General features: G+C 38.0%; 3 protein-coding genes across 4 annotated transcripts; 1 reads left to right on the top strand and 2 right to left on the bottom strand.

Annotated features, from left to right (window-relative positions):
• Positions 1 to 677: 677 nt before the first annotated feature.
• LOC117638120 (pentatricopeptide repeat-containing protein At3g62470, mitochondrial-like) lies at positions 678 to 3243 on the bottom strand. Its single transcript, XM_034373217.1, has one exon. It carries the CDS (start codon positions 3130 to 3132, stop codon positions 1165 to 1167), a length of 1968 nt encoding a protein of 655 aa, XP_034229108.1. The 5' UTR covers positions 3133 to 3243; the 3' UTR covers positions 678 to 1164.
• A 154-nt stretch (positions 3244 to 3397) lies between these two features.
• On the top strand, positions 3398 to 12371 carry LOC117638119 (DNA mismatch repair protein MSH6). Its single transcript, XM_034373216.1, has 21 exons — positions 3398 to 4384; positions 4981 to 5077; positions 5731 to 5833; positions 5926 to 5979; positions 6117 to 6191; positions 6445 to 6513; positions 6650 to 6733; positions 6897 to 7091; positions 7589 to 8139; positions 8224 to 8353; positions 8506 to 8597; positions 8713 to 8891; positions 9028 to 9230; positions 9336 to 9437; positions 9520 to 9682; positions 10083 to 10372; positions 10498 to 10635; positions 10928 to 11007; positions 11095 to 11194; positions 11391 to 11520; positions 12038 to 12371. The coding sequence occupies exons 1-21, from the start codon at positions 3640 to 3642 to the stop codon at positions 12280 to 12282; spliced, it is 3825 nt and encodes a 1274-aa protein (XP_034229107.1). The 5' UTR covers positions 3398 to 3639; the 3' UTR covers positions 12283 to 12371.
• A 409-nt stretch (positions 12372 to 12780) lies between these two features.
• LOC117638121 lies at positions 12781 to 17162 on the bottom strand. 2 transcript variants are annotated; one of them, XM_034373218.1, is made up of 7 exons: positions 16772 to 17154; positions 16601 to 16672; positions 16085 to 16152; positions 15557 to 15713; positions 15055 to 15135; positions 13559 to 13666; positions 12781 to 12973 (listed from the first exon to the last, which is right to left on the bottom strand). In XM_034373218.1, exons 1-7 carry the CDS (start codon positions 16910 to 16912, stop codon positions 12899 to 12901), a joined length of 702 nt encoding a protein of 233 aa, XP_034229109.1. In that variant the 5' UTR covers positions 16913 to 17154; the 3' UTR covers positions 12781 to 12898. The 2 variants fall into 2 exon arrangements, with proteins under 2 accessions (XP_034229109.1, XP_034229110.1); XM_034373219.1 differs by lacking the exon at positions 15055 to 15135 and having other exon boundaries at positions 16772 to 17162.
• Between the last annotated feature and the right edge of the window lie 1002 nt (positions 17163 to 18164).

The following is an 18164-nucleotide window of genomic DNA, read 5'->3' as shown; positions in this document are numbered from 1 at the left end:
ACATTCATTGTTTCCCTGTCAGCTTTTGCTTTCATGTTCTTGTTAAAAAAGCACAACAATTGTCTCATAACACCAATGTTCCTGTCAGAAGCAACTATGGAGTTCTTAAAACTGGGGTTTTCCACCCAAGCATGGACTGCTACATGTCCTTCCGAAGTAAATTTGACAGCATTGCTTATTAAGTTGCATAATCTTTGCTTAAGTCTTTCCATGTCACCTTTCCTCTCGAAAACTTTATAACGGAGCCATCATAAGGACCCAACGCCACATCTATGCCTTTCCTTAAACCCACAGGATGATACAAATCGACCACATCTTCAAGAAGCTGGGCCACCTCAAATTCCTCTTCTTCCAGTTGCATTTTGCCCGCTTCAATTTGACTTGTATCAAGAATAGAGTTCAATATGCCTACCAAGTAGTTATAAATATTAGCATTATTTACATTTTATTGAGTTATAGACAAAGAAAATCATATGCATCATGCATGAACAGTTACATATACTACCATTAGTTGAGGTTAATGGATCATTGAGACTACTTACAATTACCTAACAGGTCCTTTGTACAAGAATCCATTTGTCTTAAATTCGTTTCTAATTCAGAACTTGGGGCAACTTCATTGTAAAATATCTCGATCAAACTGGTAATTCCGGCTAGAGCAGCACGAACATAATGGCTTGCGGTAGCAAATGCAAGACTTTTATTCATACTCTCTCTCTGCTTGTTGCCTCCATTTGTTTTATCAGTGTGACACAAAGATGCATCTCTCGTCTCCCCGCACTAAGCATTAGGAAAATATAGCTGAATATGAAGACAACCATAATAACAATCATTACAATAAGGAGGATGAGTGCCACTTTGCAATTCTTATGAACAAGGCCGGTCAATAAACTTTGCGGGAAAGCCATTAGAACATAAACCTAAAACCCAAAAAGTACATACAAATCAAGTGATACATCTTTAGTACATAAATCTGAACAAATTATAACACCAAATAGGACCAAATAGGCAAATAAGATACAAGTGCACAAACTATACTAATATAAAACAGAAACTGTGGCTTTTCAACCCAACAAGTTGTTGATGCATGCTAAAAGTTCGGCAGCCAAGTCTAACCAGGATAACTCACATTCACTGACCACCATTATCAATAGGATCTCTTCTCTATATCCTTTTCTTCACCATCTCAGCCCACCTTGCAACGACATTGGAGACTTCAAATTTACCAGCGAACTTCATCTTTTGAGCAAGCCCCTCAAAAATGTCAGGTTTCCCAGCTCTGGAGAAGTCGGCTGCAAACTTCTTGGAATCAAGCTGAGGAGGTTTCATTCCTCTCTCTATCATTTCCTCTAGATATTTACAGGCCTCCCCTGATCTTCCCTGACTAATGAGACCTCCAATGAGAACAGTGTATGAGTTATCATCAGGGCAACACCCCTTCTGAATCATCTCATCCCATACAGCACAACCCATATCATAATTTCTCATCTGAAAATAAGACTTCATGATCATGTTATAAGTGTGTATCGATGGCTCAACGCCATTTTGGATCATCTTCTTGTATATCCTCACTGCATCATCTGGCATTCTCTGCTGCCTTGTCATCAATTTTATCAAGGCATTGTAAGTCTTCCCATCAGGAGTGCAACCGTTTTCCTTCATCTCTTTCAACAATTCATAAACCATTTCCATATTCTTTTGATTTCCAAACCCTGTGATTAGGCATGTGTAAACCACAGCATCTGGCTGGCACCCAGATCCACGCATTTCGTAAAAAGAGTCAACTGCTTCTTTCATCTTCTTTTGCTTGCAGAAATCATGAATTATAATACTATAGCTTCTAACGTTGGGTGACGGACCCTTGGCTTTCATGACCTCAAACAACTTGATAGCATCAGACCTCTTGTGACCCCTCAACAACCCTCCAAGCATAGTATTATACACAACAACATCAGGCTTAAATCCTTTGTCAATCATCTCATTCCACACCCTCCCTGCCTCCATTAAATTCTTCGAGCTGCACCACCCGTTGAGCAGTAGTGTGTAAGTTTGTAAATTTGGTGTAAACCTCCCTTTCAACTTCTCGAAAAGCAATTGCATTTCTTTTCCCAGCTTTGCCTTTCCAAGAGTATCAAGGAAGCAATTAATAGTATTGACATCAACTTTGAACTTGTACAACTTCATCAGCTCAAAAATGCCAACAGCTTTCTTCCTCTCTTTGGCAGCAGCAAAAGCCTTAAAAGCAATCACAAATGTTTCAATTGTCAAAAGTTCTTTGGCTCCCATTTCTTCAAGCAGGGACACCATGGTCTCAAACTGTCTAGTCTTTCCTAAAATGCTCATCATCGAATTATAAGTCCTCGAATCATGGGCAAACCCTGGCTTCTGCCCCGCCCAACAGAAAAATCGAAAGGCGGGCTTTCTAGCATGCTGGAAGCGTATCAACACGGCCACAACCAAATCATGCGACAAATGAATGCCACATTCATCAAGAACCGCCTCCATATTCCGATCTAAGGCAAACAATTCATCGATCACCTTGCATACCCTATCAACCTCTTCCGGGTCCCCACTAGAACTAGCGTGAAAACCCTCATTAACTTCCCATTCACCCCTAGCCTCGTCCTCACTATCAATTTCAGCATCAGAATCCGAACCACCAGCGGTGGCACTAGAAAATCCCCTAATCCTATGAGGATATTCCATACCAACCACATTTCCTAGTAAGTGAACATTGGGCACCACCACCAATCTTGGAATTGTAAAATGGGAAAGTGTGGGTGTTAGCAATTTTTCTTGTAGAGCAAAGAGTGAAGTGGGGTGTGGCAAAAGAAACGGAATTTGACAATGAGAATGATGGAAATTACGATGAGGAGGAAAATGAAGCAAACCAGGCAGGGGCAGAGTGCTACCACTAGGAAGGCACCTTTGCTCTCCACGACGTCGTTTTTCTCGTCCAGACCTTGGCCCCTGACAGACAGAGCGTAGCGAGGGGGTGAGCAGGCGGTAAAGGTGGGCATCTGAGACTAGTATTGGGTGGGATTGAGAGTAAAGTAAGTGGCTTTGGAGACAGAGTGAGTAGTGTTGGTGCTGGTGTTGAGTGGGTGTGGATCGTCTTAGAAAGTGCGACATTGGGCAGCCATGAAAGGACGCTTGAGTTGAGGCCTCTGGTTCTGGTAGTCTGTCTGGTAGATCGAGATTAGAGAGAGCGAGAGAGAGAGAGAGAAATCAACTTCAAGCAAGTTGTATCTATCCAGTATCAAAAGATTCAAATATGAAACTTGTAGCCCCTGACTGACAACGTAACTTGCACATTGTTGGGCCCAATTCTATCGCAGGCCGGCCCAATCAGGCCAACAAAATGAAAAGAAATAAAAATAAAAATGATGGATGGAGGGAGACTGAGACAGAGTCTGAGAGAGAGGTAGGGTTTCCCGCCAAACAGCAGCTTCCCTCCCGGCCATTTTCGGTTATTTCCCGCTACATGAAACATTCCTCTCTTTTACTTGAGAATCGAAACCCAATTCGCCCACAGTCCACGTGCATCAGTTTTAAGTTCCTCTCTCTCTGTAACCCGCATTCGCAGTGAGTGGCCGAGCTACTAATTAACACAATCATCACACACACAGACAGCAGGCAATGTCGCGTCGTCGGAGCAACGGCCATTCTCCATTGGTCAACCAACAGCGCCAAATCACTTCATTCTTCTCCAAAACCACTTCTTCCCCATCCCCCATTTCTTCCAAATCCAAACAAACTCAAAACCCTAACCCTAGCCCCGGTCCCAGCCCTAGCCACGCCACTCCTTCGCCTCTCCAGTCCAAGCCCAAGCCCAAGAAATCCCATGGCCAAGAGGTTGTCGGCAAGAGGATCAGGGTTTACTGGCCGTTGGATAATATCTGGTACGAAGGTTATGTGAAGTTGTTCAGTAAGGATAATGGTAAACATTTAGTTCAGTACGATGATGCTGAAGAAGAGTTGTTGGATTTGGGAAAGGAGAAGATCGAATGGGTCCAGGAAACCGTCAAGACCTTGAAACGTTTGAGGCGAGGCCCTTTGTCGACTTCCAACGAGGTCGTTGTGGATGGGCATGTAGTTATGGAGGATGAGGATGAGGATAAGGAAGGCAGCAATGATGTTGCTGACGATGATTCCAGCGACGAGGACTGGGGGAAGAGTGGGGACAAAGACCTAGTTGCTGAGGAGGAAGAGGAGCTTATGGAATTGGAGGATGAGGAAGATGATGAAGTGCCCACAACAAGCACGAACAAAGGAAAGCGAGGCTTGAGGAGTAAACGAAAGCTGAAAGGTGGAGGGAGTTTGGGGTCTGCTAAGAAGACCAAGTGTGATAAAGATGTGATGGAGCCTACCCCTAATGCTGAGAGTAAGTACTGGGATTTTAAGTGTGTGCCCTATGTTTCCCTTTATTTGTTGATTTTGTTTGGAGATAAGAAATGTGCCATACTGAGAAAATCATATTCAAATTTCAAATGCATGGCGGGGTTGATGGTGATTTTGTTTATAAAAATAATTACATTTCGAAGGGGCTTTCTTGTGCCTCTGTTTATTTATCTAATCATTTTCCATGTATGTGTATTTCTATGCCTGTTTTAGAAATGCCATTTCTAAAGAATGGCAGCAGTTTAGAAGTGGATTTACCTGATTTTAGAAAATGCAAGCCAAACTAGAGCTATTCTATCCTGTATGACTTAATAAGTGTTAATGGTTAGATTTATACAAGTTTAAAAAATAGGTTGTAAAGCTATATGTGAATTTCATGGTATTTTATTGAAAAACTTTGTTGTCTTTCTGCATTTACTTTCTTATTGCCATGCCAGCCAATGGATAATCAAGTTAACTTACCTTGATTTGGTTATGTCTATTTCCAATCAATGGTGTAACTATTGATACCGAAAAGGTAGGGTCTTTATTGTGGTATATGTTTTATGCCATACTGAATTTGAGCCTGCTTAATTGCAGGCATGAAGGTGGCTAATGGTATGAATACTGTTGTATCTGGTGATGCCTCAGCAAGGTTTATCGTTCGTGAAGCTGAGAAGTTGCACTTCCTGGGGGAGTAAGTTTCTGTACTTATTTGCTATGGTGTTTCTAGGACCACCCCACTTTGTGCCCGTTTTATTTGGCAGTTGCAAACAAGCTACTGGGAATTGCTATGTCTAATGGCAATCTGGTAATTGCCATTTTAAGTTGTTAGTTTTACATTTTAAACCTGTTGTATGGCTACAGCCCACATATAATTCTATGCTGATGCCCTATGGGCTTATGTCACTTCAGATTTCAAAGACTATTCGTACTCCACAATACTGAGGGATATGGCTGCTGCTGTGATGTGAAGTGTTTTTCTGCATCTTATTTTCTTTGGGTCTTTCTGGCATAGCAGTCACTGTGTAGTTTGGCTGGTGTCTTTGTTTTTTTAGTCTGTTTTTGTTGTTCGTTTGGCTTGTGGATGCCTTATCCCCTTGTGTGTTCCTTTTTGTTTCTTTCAATAAATTTCGTTTCTATTCAAAAAATATATAATTCTATGGTGACAACATTAGTCAGTCACTGTATCTCTGTTTTGCCTATGACTATTGATGAAAGGAGAACTTTTACTACATTAGTATGCGCAGATCTGAATTTATTGCTCTTTTTTGGGAGGCATTTAGAAAATGTTTACGTGGAATCCCAATTTCATAAATGTTTTTCTCAACTGCTTTGGTCTGGAAACAGAGAGCGTAGGGATGCCAAAAAAAGATTTCCTGGAGATGCAAATTATGATCCAAGAACTCTTTACTTACCTCCTGATTTCTTAAAGAGTTTATCAGGCGGCCAGGTAATTGCTTTTAGATAGATAAGTGGCCTATTGGGTTTGGAGGCACGTTACCATCATGAACACTATTAATCTAGTCATGTGTTAATATTCAGAGACAATGGTGGGAGTTTAAGTCAAAGCACATGGACAAAGTTCTCTTTTTCAAGGTATGTTCATCCTTTACAGTAGCCAAGTAATGTTATATATATAATTTGGATTAAAAATATATATATGTTATATAATGCCACACATACTTTCAGGGTCATTACTGTAGTCAAGTGATATTTGATTTTTGATTGAGCAGATGGGCAAATTTTATGAACTTTTTGAAATGGATGCACACATAGGAGCAAAAGAACTTGGTCTTCAATATATGAAGGTAATCTATCTTCAAATTCTGTCTTGGTGTTGGCTGTTGTGTGTGAGCACTTAACACTTTCTTTCTTTTCGCATTTTATCTTGACTGTATAATGGTTGGATAAAATTCATTTTATAGGTCAAAAGAAGAAAATAAAAGATACAAGCTGTTCTCTTCTGAATTTGAAATTTTCTGATTTTTTTAGCAGTATTACTTTGGCTACATCCATTGTGTTTCCTAAAAACCCTAAACCCTTTTCTTTGACTAATATTAGGGTGAACAACCCCACTGTGGATTCCCAGAGAAGAATTTCTCAATGAATGTGGAGAAACTGGCTAGGAAGGTTGGCTTTATTCTTGTCATTTTCTCTGAAGATATCTTTTTTTACTCTAATTCGTTGAAGTTAAACATCCAATATCTATTACAAGTATATTTCTTAATCGGGGGGGAGATTAATTTAATCTGCCTTAACTGAGCAGGGGTATCGAGTTCTTGTTATAGAGCAGACAGAAACACCTGAACAGATGGAGCTTCGTCGCAAAGAGGATGGCTCTAAAGATAAGGTAGGCTCATTTGACCTGTCAATATATATACTTGAATGTTTGTCATCTGATTTATATGATATCCAATATTTTAATTCTTAGCACTGCACTTTGTAATTTCATATCCATATTGAAGCTACTCATAAAAGGTACTATGAACTTCTGACTTCACCTTTGTCTTTAGGTTGTGAAACGTGAAATATGTGCAGTGGTTACAAAAGGAACTCTAACTGAGGGAGAGATGCTGTCAGCAAACCCTGATGCTTCTTATCTAATGGCAGTGACTGAAAACTCTCAGAATGTGGCAAACCAAAATACAGAGCGGATTTTTGGGGTTTGTGTAGTTGATGTTGCTACCAGCCGCATCATTCTTGGGCAGGTGTGAGTCTGGTAGAACATCTTGTTCATCCTTTTCTCATAGTTTTCGTTCCCATAATTGTACAGACATATATGCACACATAAAGCATACAGTTGTTCCACGAACTGGGTGGGACTCATCACTCATCAAAGCAGTGGGGAGAGGGAGGGCAGAGAGGGTTTATTGTAACTGCTAAGCATAGTTGGTGAAATTGTGTGCCCTATTATGAACGTAAAAGGTCTGGATAGCGTGATTTTCTGGTGCCTGCTGGAATCAGTGGCTGTCTACATTTCCATTAAATTTTGACTGTTTGAGGACATATATGATCAGCAGTGCAAGTTGTGACATTGTTACTCCTAATTTCCATTTCACAACAAACAAGTTTTTTCATGCTATGTTATGTAGTGCCTTACTGAATCAAATGTTATGTATGTCTGTGTTTTTTACTAGTATTGCTTTACTGAACTAAATGTTATGTATGGATGTGTTTTTTACTAGTATTGTTTTCCCTTTAACAGTTTGGAGATGATTTAGAGTGCAGTGCCTTGTCTTGTCTCTTGTCCGAGCTGAGGCCCGTGGAAATTATAAAACCTGTAAAACTACTTGGTCCTGAAACAGAGAAAGTATTGCTAAGGCATACAAGAAGTCCACTAGTCAATGAGTTAGTCCCACTTTTAGAATTCTGGGATGCTGAGAGAACTGCTCAGGAAATTAGACGTATCTACAGGTGCACCTTTGATCAATTGGTTTCTGGTTCTCCAAAGACATCCAACTTACATTCCGATGATTCTCCTTTGGAAGAAGATGACTTGGGCTGCCTGCCAGATGTGTTGTCAGAGCTTATGAGAACAGGTGAGAATGGCATCTGTGCACTTTCAGCTCTTGGAGGCGTTCTTTTTTATTTAAAGCAGGCTTTTCTGGATGAGACATTACTGCGATTTGCAAAATTCGAGTTACTTCCAAGTTCTGGTTTTGGTGATATTATATCAAAACCATACATGGTTCTTGACTCAGCTGCCCTGGAGAACCTTGAGATTTTTGAGAACAGCAGAAATGGAGACTCTTCAGGGTAACCTTCTTTAAATTATCTTAAACATGTCTTTAACTTTTCTCATTCTAATCTAAATTCTTAGGTAATTTATTACTCTTGAAGGACAATATATGCACAATTGAACCACTGTGTTACCGGATTTGGGAAGCGATTGCTTAAAACATGGCTTGCAAGACCTCTATATCATGTAGAGTTGATAAAGGAACGCCAGGATGCTGTTGCAAGTCTTCAGGTAAATATTATGTGGGCATTGTTACTTCCAATTCTTCTTTTTCACTTAAAATCCGAATCTTTAGTGTATACAGTATCTAGATGACTTGAACTGGACACTGAGCACTTGGGCCTATCTGGCATACAAATGTTCTAATGTATGCTTCTTTCTAGGGAGTTAATCTTCCTTATGCACTTGAATTTCGAAAAGCAATGTCTAGGCTTCCAGACATGGAGCGGTTGCTTGCACGTGTCTTCTCTAGTAGGTAAGCTTGGAATAACCAGTTGATTTTATTATCACTGTAGTAAACTTATGCTTATAGGGAACTTACCGATGGCTCCAGAGAATGATTTACAGTAACTGAATGTGACTGAATGCAGTAAAGCTTGCGGGAGGAATGCTAATAAGGTTGTTTTATACGAGGATGCTGCTAAAAAACAGCTTCAGGAGTTTATTTCAGCTTTGCACGGTTGTGAACTAATGGTTCAGACATGTTGTTCTCTTGGAGTCATCTTGGAGCATGTTGAATCTAGACAACTTCATCATTTGCTTACACCGGGTATTATTTGATTTTTGTGTTTGTATTTCAATCATTTCAAAAGATTTTTTTTTCATCTTATAAATTGGTTTTGTCATGTGCATGTATCTTTTCATTATTTTAAAAATCTTGGCATCTTATTGTCATTGTTTTGCAGGTCAAGGTTTTCCTGATGTCAACTCAATTTTAAAACATTTTAAGGATGCCTTTGATTGGGCACAAGCCAATAGTTCAGGTCGTATAATACCTCATGAAGGAGTTGATATTGAATATGACTCTTCCTGTGAAAAAGTAAAGGAGATAGAATCTCATTTAACAAAATACCTCCAAGAACAGAGAAGATTACTTGGAAATAAATCAGTAAGAATTTCTACAGAAGACACATTGGTATTTTGATTTCTTAGTGGTGCCCTTCTACAAATAAGGTTAACAAAATCCCGTTTGTCTTCTGTTGGTCTGTTACAGATCACTTATGTCACTGTTGGAAAAGATTCTTACCTGTTGGAAGTGCCAGAAAGTCTGCGTGGGAGTATTCCTCGAGATTATGAGTTATGTTCATCAAAAAAGGTAATTAGAAAAAGGTGTGGAATAATGAATCAAGTAGCTTTCATGGTCACATCTTCCTTGTGTTTCAACCTTAAACATGCAGGGTATCTTCAGATACTGGACACCAAATATTAAGAAATCATTGACAGAGCTATTGGAAGCTGAAACTGGTAAAGAGTCCTCACTAAAAAGCATTCTGCATAGGTTAATTGGACAATTCTGCGAGCATCATCTTAAATGGAGACAATTGGTCTCTGTGACTGCAGGTATGCGTTCTTTATTCCTCTGCATTGGATATCTTTCTAATCTTTTTGGGTGAAACTCCGTGTGTGGATTGGAACATGGCTTTACATTCATTTTTTCTTTTCTTTTAATAAGTGTGTTCATCTATGTTATATAGGATAAGAGAACTCTCCATAATTACACATATATCTGAATTTCTATATGGATATGAGTACTGCTAGGGATACTAAATCTATTCACCAAATTATGTGGCAGTGTTTGATTGAATCAAGTATGGGTCTTCAACCAAATTTAACTCTAGTTACATTTCAAACCTTTGGGCTTAAAAATTCCTTTATCTTATTTCTAAAAACACTTCCATGAATCTAAACTACTTAGTGTCTATTTTATGTTCACGACTGACATTGAACCCTCATGTTGTAGAATTGGATGTTTTAATCAGTCTAGCAATAGCAAGTGATTATTTTGAAGGACCGTCTTGTCGGCCAGTTATCATGAGTTCATCATGTACTAATGAGGTACCCCACTTCTCTGCAAAAAGTTTGGGACATCCGGTTCTTAAAAGTGATTCTTTAGGGAAAGGTACATTTGTCTCCAATGACATTACTATTGGAGGTTCTGGCCATGCGAGCTTTATCCTTCTCACTGGTCCAAACATGGGTGGAAAGTCAACTCTTCTTCGCCAAGTTTGCTTGGCTGCCATTTTAGCCCAGGTAAAGTAGTCTTCTGTTATCATGGCCAAAAAAAAAAAAATTTGTCTTCTGTTATGTTCTGAATTTCTTTGTTGTATTTCATGGCTTGTAATGTTTGGTCATTTCCGTCTTTGTTTCTTCGACAGTTAGGAGCAGATGTGCCTGCAGAGAGCTTTGAGCTATCTCCTGTTGACCGAATCTTTGTTCGTATGGGTGCCAAAGATCATATCATGGTAGGCCAAAGTACATTTCTGACTGAGCTTTCAGAAACCGCAACAATGCTGGTGAGATTAATGTCTAGAGCATCCTGGCTAGTAATTTGACGTTATAATATATTGTTCTGAGTTTCTCCTCATCTGGTTCTAATAGTTCTAATATTGGTTATGAATCTAGCATGTCTTCTCAATGTATTCCAATATCTTGTTCCATGAGATGTCTTTCATGAGTGAAACGAGTATATCAATACACTGAGTCCTGAAATTCTTAGAGAACTTTGAGTAACTTCAATTGACCAATGAAGGTGTTTTGGTTTAAGAATTTTACTGTTATAAACATATATTTCAATATTCTTTGTAGTCGTATTCTACTCGTAATTCATTGGTGGCACTGGATGAACTTGGACGTGGAACATCGACTTCAGATGGACAAGCCATTGCGTAAGTGCTAGTCATGCTAGATATCTGTACATGCTTTTGCCTTTAACAAAATCAGTGTTTGTGATTAGTTTACTTTTCAACTGGCAGGGAATCTGTTCTTGAACATTTTGTCTACAAGGTCCAGTGTCGAGGAATGTTTTCTACCCATTATCATCGACTAGCTGTAGATTATCAGAACAATCCTGAGGTATGTTTCTCTTTCTTTGGTGGTTGATTTATTATTTTGACATGGTTGGTGATCCAATCATGAATGTTTCTAATCATGTATGCAATTGCCATAAATGGTACGAGGTTTTTCCTTCTAGTTTTTTTATTATTAGCCTCATTTTTGTAATTGCACCTGTGTTTAATTTGCTGCCTCTTGTTTTTGTTTTTTCCAATAGGTTTCACTCTGCCATATGGCATGCCAAGTTGGAAATGGAGACGGAGGTGTGGAAGAAGTTACATTTCTTTACAGGCTGACTCCTGGTGCATGCCCTAAAAGCTATGGTGTCAACATTGCACGGTTAGCTGGTAAGGATCTTTACCTTTCACTGCTTCCTTATTAGCATCCGTAACACAGGTTGGAACAAACGGTAGTCAAATAATTTGGTTGTGAAATATGATTTACATCTGAGGCACCTTGCTGTCCGCTGTGGTTTTCTTCGACATGTAGATTATCTATGTCTGAAGCACTTTCGCCCTCAGCTAATGTCATTTATAAATAATTTGTCGTGAATGAAGTAGAGAAGTAGTCAAAATGCAATCATTTGGTTGTGAAATATGATCTAGATCTGAGGCACCTTGCTGTCAGCTCTGGTTTTATCAACGTGTATATTATCTATATCTGAAGTACCTTTGCCCTCAGCTAATATCATTTACTAATAATTTATGGGTTTAGGGTATAATATGGTAGAGTATAATATGTGGATGACCAGGACCATTTTATGAGAATCAAACAAGCTTGCGAAAAATAAACTCTGAGATGAACTTGTGCATTACTCATTTAATTCATTAGCCAAATTCCAGTTCTTACGATTATTTTTGTCAGGACTTCCTATTTCCGTCCTTCAAAAAGCTGCTGCTAAGTCTAGGGAATTCGAGGCTACATATGGTAAACACAGGAAGGCAGATAGCTTTTTCTTTGAAAGTCCAGTTGACAACATGGTAAGTTGCATCCAAGAGTTGATTACTGCTGTGGAAAAATGGACTAGTCATGAGTCTACCAAGAGCATTGACATTGACTCCCTAACTGAAGTTTGGCATAGAGCAAGAATACTTGAGCAACAAAGTTGAGATGATGATGCATTTTTTTTCTACTTACCAACAGTCATGGAGTGTTAGCCATGTTTGATAGAATGTGTGACTTAAAAAAGTTGTTAGCCATGTTTGATATATCTGGCAAATTGTTGTCTGGACGAGGAGACTGGTTCTTCCATTAGTTGTGAGTGTGACGTCAACGTATTGGTTCCTTTTTTATTTGTTGGTATTGGTTCCAATTTTCAACTGAGGCTTTGAAGTTTGTTGGTTGTTTCCATAAGTTGTAAAAGTTTATCATTATTATTGGCATCCAACCAACTGAGGCTGACTGTTTTCAAAGTGAATTATATGCCGGTAGATCTGGTCGTTCATACTCCTACTGAACGGGTATATGCAGTTGCTGAGTTCCTAAATATCTACCTACTTAAAACACCTTTTCTTATCCTAATTGGGTTGGTGGATGGGTGGGTTGGTTTCCTACTTTTTGGGGATTCGATTGTGCAAAGGACGCATGTAGCTCAACCTGAATCTTAATGAAGGAAAGGAAGAAGAAAAAATTGATATTTCTTTTTCGTATATATAATGTACGTAAAGACAGATGAGAGCATTGATATGCTGTTGCAAAATGGAAAATAGTACAATAATAAGTGTGTTAAACTGAATGATGTTGATCTTCTTCTACTTCTTCTTGGTTGTCTCCCAGGTCTGAGGTCTCATCATCAGAGTCCTGCTATGTATATACCCAACAAAACAAGAAAACAGAAAAGGAGAGATTTAAGTGTGCTACTCTGTAACTTTGTTACGTAACGGTTACCCATTCATGTTATATCATTTTCTTCCATCACATAAGTACGTAAATGTTAAACTTTTAATCCTAGTTAGCATTTTTCCGTTTAATACTCGTATTCTACACGTACTTGTGCATTTTTCAATAGTACTTTCATTTTTCATACACATCTTAAAGACTCGGTAAAATACATATTTTTTTAAAAGCAAACGTACAATACACATATTTTACATGTATGTATGTATTCTTCACGTTTAGTACACGTGTTTTTATACAAAATTTTGAATAATACAAATAAAATTGATGTATTTTCCACATATTATTGAATAAAGATAATTTTTTTTAATTAAATATATTATATTAAAATATTATATAGTGGCCTAAACTCTGAACTTTTCAGTTGTATCTTGCCAAAATTTTGTCGAATAAATCACTTATGTATTTTATTTGTACTTTTTCGGTTTTGTATTTTATTAACTAGGCTTTTAATGCTTGTGGGGGAAAAAACAAAAAAACAAAAGTAACCTGATAATGATATCGATACTGCTGCTGGACACTGTTTTGAATTGCTGTGATTGTTCGAATTAGTATGTACATTGGAAGGATAATTCCGCTAGCCCTTAGAATAAGTACCTGCAAAAATTCAAATTACAGTTAGCAAGCATCCAATCACCGGACCTGACTTTTGGGTGGCCCTAGCCGATATATTAATGAGCCCCCTTCATTAGTATACAATAAAGGTTAATAAGAACATGTCCACCCCAAAAGATTCGGGGCAACCTTATTCTTTTTGGTTCCACCTCAAAAGACTAGAGCAAGGGCAAGAAAAAAAAAATTATGCAACAAAATATAAATAATTTAGAAATGCAAGAAAAAAATAAATATGGAAGAAAATATAAACAATTTACAAATGCAAGAACAAAAATGATTACGATTTACAAATATTGGAAGGAGAAGAGTTTGTATGACGATTTGGTGTGGAAAGTGAATAAAATTGTTATGTATTTATAGGGAAAACATCCATAATTTTTTGATTTTTTTTTTTTAAATCAATTTTTTTCAATTTTTTTTGCTCACAGACGTCAACGCCTTCAGGCTAAAGCCCAAGCAAGATCTGCCCTTGGACTTGCCCGGGCTAGAGGGACCCAGGGCTTGCCCGAGCTGCTTCGCGTGCGCTGGAGGTCCAAACCCCAAAAAAGGAGCCTATTGCCCTTGCAAAATGGCCTGCGATGGAGGTTGCCTAAGAAATGAAATTTGTCTTTTTTGCTCATTCATTCTTTTTGGTTTAAACATAATAATTTCATTCTAACAAAGCAAAAGTACATAAATCATAAAAAACAAAATTCATATTTAGGTCCATACATAATCAGATAACTTCTAACATTCAACAAAACAACCTATTCTTTCACAACAAGTTCTCAAGTAGCCTTTTTTTTTTTTTTTTTTTTTTTTTTTTTTTTGGGTGGCTAAAAGGTGCTAATTAAAACAATAAAGAGAATCAACAAACCACCTAACAAAGGATAGAGGCCAAGCCCCAACAACAAAAAGCAATAACAAAACTCAACAGAGACCAGCATATAGGGTTTAGGGTGGGAAAAAATAGTTTGCTGTATTGGAAAAAATATAAGGAGCTCGGTGGATTAAATAGAGAGTAAATTCTTTAAATAGAGAGTAAATTCTTCCATGGAAAAACTAGGATTAGGCGTTTTGTGGGAAAAGAGGAAGCGTGTTGGGGTTTCTTCTGGAAAGAGAAATTGTGTTTCCTCATTTAATCTCATGGTGTGTAATTTTTATTTTTATTTTGAGTTGGACGTTGGTATATATATAATATTTAAAAAAATTGGGGCCGCTTAAATGGAGGCCCATGGCCATGCCCTTCCCGCCCAACCTCAAGGCCGGCGCTTTCAATATCAATAATATCAAAAAATGAGATATGTCAATTTGTCTTTTGATTTGTTATTTACAGAGTGGAGTAGAGGAGAGGGCAAAGAGTTGAACCAAAGAAAGAATGTGGCACTTACAGTTAGAAGCGTGAAGGGGTAATCTTCGTTGCTACCGGTAAGCACCACAAAGAGGTGCCTCACAAGCAAAACCACCGTAAACTGCAAACTCATCATAAATTAAACAGTTGGAGTATGTTTGTTAGAATCAGAATAATATCTTTATCCCTTTTTAAAAAAATTATTACCATTATTAGAGTATTCAAAATGCACTTTTAACTTCTATATTGTCATATCCCTAAATTAAGTGGAATAATCGTCTTGATTTGTAGACCAGCAGCGGTCTCAAATTTTAACTCCAACATGACGTGGTTGCCACAAGGGGAGCAACCTAACCTGGTCAACCAAGTAGAAGTAGGGGCAAGGCAATAATGGTACCCATCCATCCTTCCATACATATTTTGTAACGCCCATGGAATGGTGGGTTTAGGGTTTAGACGATAGGTTCTCTCGAGTCTTGAGTTCTTCTGAACTTAGGCACTGGTGCATAAAGATTTGTATCATATCAAAAAAAGAAACTTACAAGTAGAGCCAGTGATCGACAACAAGACGCACTTCTATCACCTGCAGACGAGCATTGAGATTGAGAAGAGTAGACATTTTCTATCGGTTGCACCCGCTCTAAGTCTAACCTTGGGCTTCGTGACTCTTGGTCTCTTCTAGGAACCTGCACGCTATCTCTGGGAACACCAAAAAAAAAAAAAAAAGCAAACTCAAACAAGACACAAGTTTCAACTCAACTCAAGGATCAGCATTTTCTAAATGAGATTTACAAATATTTCCAAGTCGTCCAGGTCCCATCACATATGTTATAAATACAAGAATTATGTTGTTGCAATTGCAAACAACTCTGTCTGTCTGTCTGCCTCATTCTTCAAATTAAACATCAATATTGAAATATACTTGTCTGCGTGCAATTAAAGGGATAATCATAATCACTCCAACGAAAAACAGAAAATTAAAGGGGAATTATGTATGCGGATAGATCACATATGCACTTGTCAATTATGTATGTAATTCTGGTTTTGGATAAGATCACATATGTACCTACCTAATGGTTACTGCTGTGTCATCTACCTGCGACTTCTTTGGCGGTGCTGTGTATCCAGGTTCATAGCTCTGCACAAATTTTCATAGTAAACACCTTTTTTTTATAGCACTAAATAAAACTAGAAGAAAGTTTCACTACCAGGTAAAACCAAGTGACCAAACTACAATATTTACCCAAATCATTATCCATGATGAGTTCTGTTTTTGAGGTAAGAAACTAATAATCACAATGAAGGAACCGGAGAGTATAACCAGAGAAAAGAAAGAGACAGAACAGACTTGAACAGAAATAAAAGTTACGGGAAAAGACAAATTTTAGACGCCAAGAATCCAAAACAAAACAGAAAACGATATCAACATCGTTTGATCATCTCAAATCAACTATGACATCCGACCCAATTCGATTTTGATGCGTAAACACGAAGCAAAACTATTCATTTAATATGAAGAAAAAAATCTGGAATGTAAAAAGAAAAAGAATAAAAGAATCAAGAGAACCCAAAAAAAATCTTATTACCTGGAGACATATTTCGCAGGTTGTATTGCCTTTCTCGTTGCACCACCTCTGTATGCAATTTCTGTGTGCAAACTAAGCAAAGTTTTGAAAAAACGAAACAAAAATCGATGTCAAGGCTTATTCAGAAACACCCAACACAACCCACAAAAGCAAAACTCTGTTTGCCTGTACCTTAACAGTTCCGGAGCATGCACAAGGAGCTTCCATGCTCTCACAGCTTCCAAATTCTTCTTCATGGCAAATCCTACAGACTAAAATTGCTGAGCAGGATTTCAAATCCAAATCCTCCACGTACAATACAACTTCTCCCATACTGTCACAACCTTTCCTCTGTTTTCAAAAATTGCTCTTTATTTCAAAATCTGCCCGTCTCTGTGTCCGTCCGTGTCTAGTTCTCTCTCTCTGCCTGAAAGACTCGACTTTAAATGAAAGAAATATCACCCGAACTTCCAATAATACCCTTGCACTTTTCTAAATGGAAATGAAATGAATATTCACTTAACTCGTCTTATGCCTTACGCGTTTTCACAAAACTAAAAATGGTCTTTGACGCCATAAATATGGACGCAAGACTTACACTGCACGCTCAAACACACTTCAAACTTCTTTTTTAAGAGAAATGCGATGGATTGCATGCATAATTCATGTTTAAACATCGTCAACTATAAAGATCAATATAAATATAAATAATTATATAGGGTTAGTACAAATACGGAACTACAGTAACCACAAAGAGTTAATTCAAATACGAAAGAATTCATTGACAACAGCAAGCACACAAGGTGTACCACTATGTTGTCCCTAAGACAGCCAAGCAACCAACAAATTCAACCAAGATAGCCAAGCACCAAAATCTAGAGGGGTGGAGGGAAGGGAAGAAGAGGGGAGGGATAGAGGCCACTGACTCAGAAAGGGGCGGCAGTTGAAACTTTTCTCACCTCTAAGGTTTTCTCTCAAGGTTCTTTGTTTGTTGAAGGAAAGAAAGAAAAGTAGGAGTGATCATCTAATTGAGCAGTTGTGGCAATACAAATTTACATGTGTATGAGAGCTATAAATTGAGACATAATTGGAACAATAAGCGTAAAACCAGCATGTATCTAATCACATATTGATTAGGTGCAGATGACGTCGTTTATACATAACAACAAAGAGTCGGGTATTGGAATCAGATCAACTACTCCCCCTAGTTGATCCCATTCCTGATTTTGAGGGTATTCGATTAAGGATTTTAAGGTGGAACCTGCATAATGTTTTATTCTTTATGTGTTAGTAAACGCGAGAGAAGTCAGGAATTGGAATCATTCCAATACCCAATCATGATAAGTAAACATGCCATGAAAGTTTATAATCCATTTTTGTACACACAGAAGAAGCATGAATTGGATTCATTCCAATACCCTATCTTGATAAGTAAACATACCATGAAAGTTTATAATCAGTTTTTGTTATGCTAAATGTTTTGTTAAACATTTTTTCCCCTTACATAGCGATTTATAATTTTTTAAATTCAAGTCCCGCTCTTTTTTAGACCAAACCAACCCACTATAATCGGGTTGGATAAGTC

Source organism: Prunus dulcis, chromosome 8, assembly GCF_902201215.1.
Source record: "Prunus dulcis chromosome 8, ALMONDv2, whole genome shotgun sequence".
NCBI classification, from domain to species: Eukaryota; Viridiplantae; Streptophyta; class Magnoliopsida; order Rosales; family Rosaceae; genus Prunus; species Prunus dulcis.
The sequence above is the reverse complement of the archived record's forward strand: the minus strand, read 5'-3'. Positions and strand labels throughout refer to the sequence as shown.

Coding starts and splice junctions, on each gene's coding strand:
- LOC117638121 (XM_034373218.1), bottom strand. CDS start 16,912: ATGGGAGAAGTTGTATTGTACGTGGAGGATTTGGATTTGAAATCCTGC. Junction 15,136..15,556: donor GTCGATCACTGGCTCTACTT/GTAAGTTTCTTT, acceptor ATGAGTTTGCAG/TTTACGGTGGTTTTGCTTGT. Junction 12,974..13,558: donor AGTATCGATATCATTATCAG/GTTACTTTTGTT, acceptor TATACATAGCAG/GACTCTGATGATGAGACCTC.
- LOC117638119 (XM_034373216.1), top strand. CDS start 3,640: ATGTCGCGTCGTCGGAGCAACGGCCATTCTCCATTGGTCAACCAACAG. Junction 8,140..8,223: donor AGAAATGGAGACTCTTCAGG/GTAACCTTCTTT, acceptor TTACTCTTGAAG/GACAATATATGCACAATTGA. Junction 9,231..9,335: donor GATTACTTGGAAATAAATCA/GTAAGAATTTCT, acceptor GGTCTGTTACAG/ATCACTTATGTCACTGTTGG.
- LOC117638120 (XM_034373217.1), bottom strand. CDS start 3,132: ATGTCGCACTTTCTAAGACGATCCACACCCACTCAACACCAGCACCAA.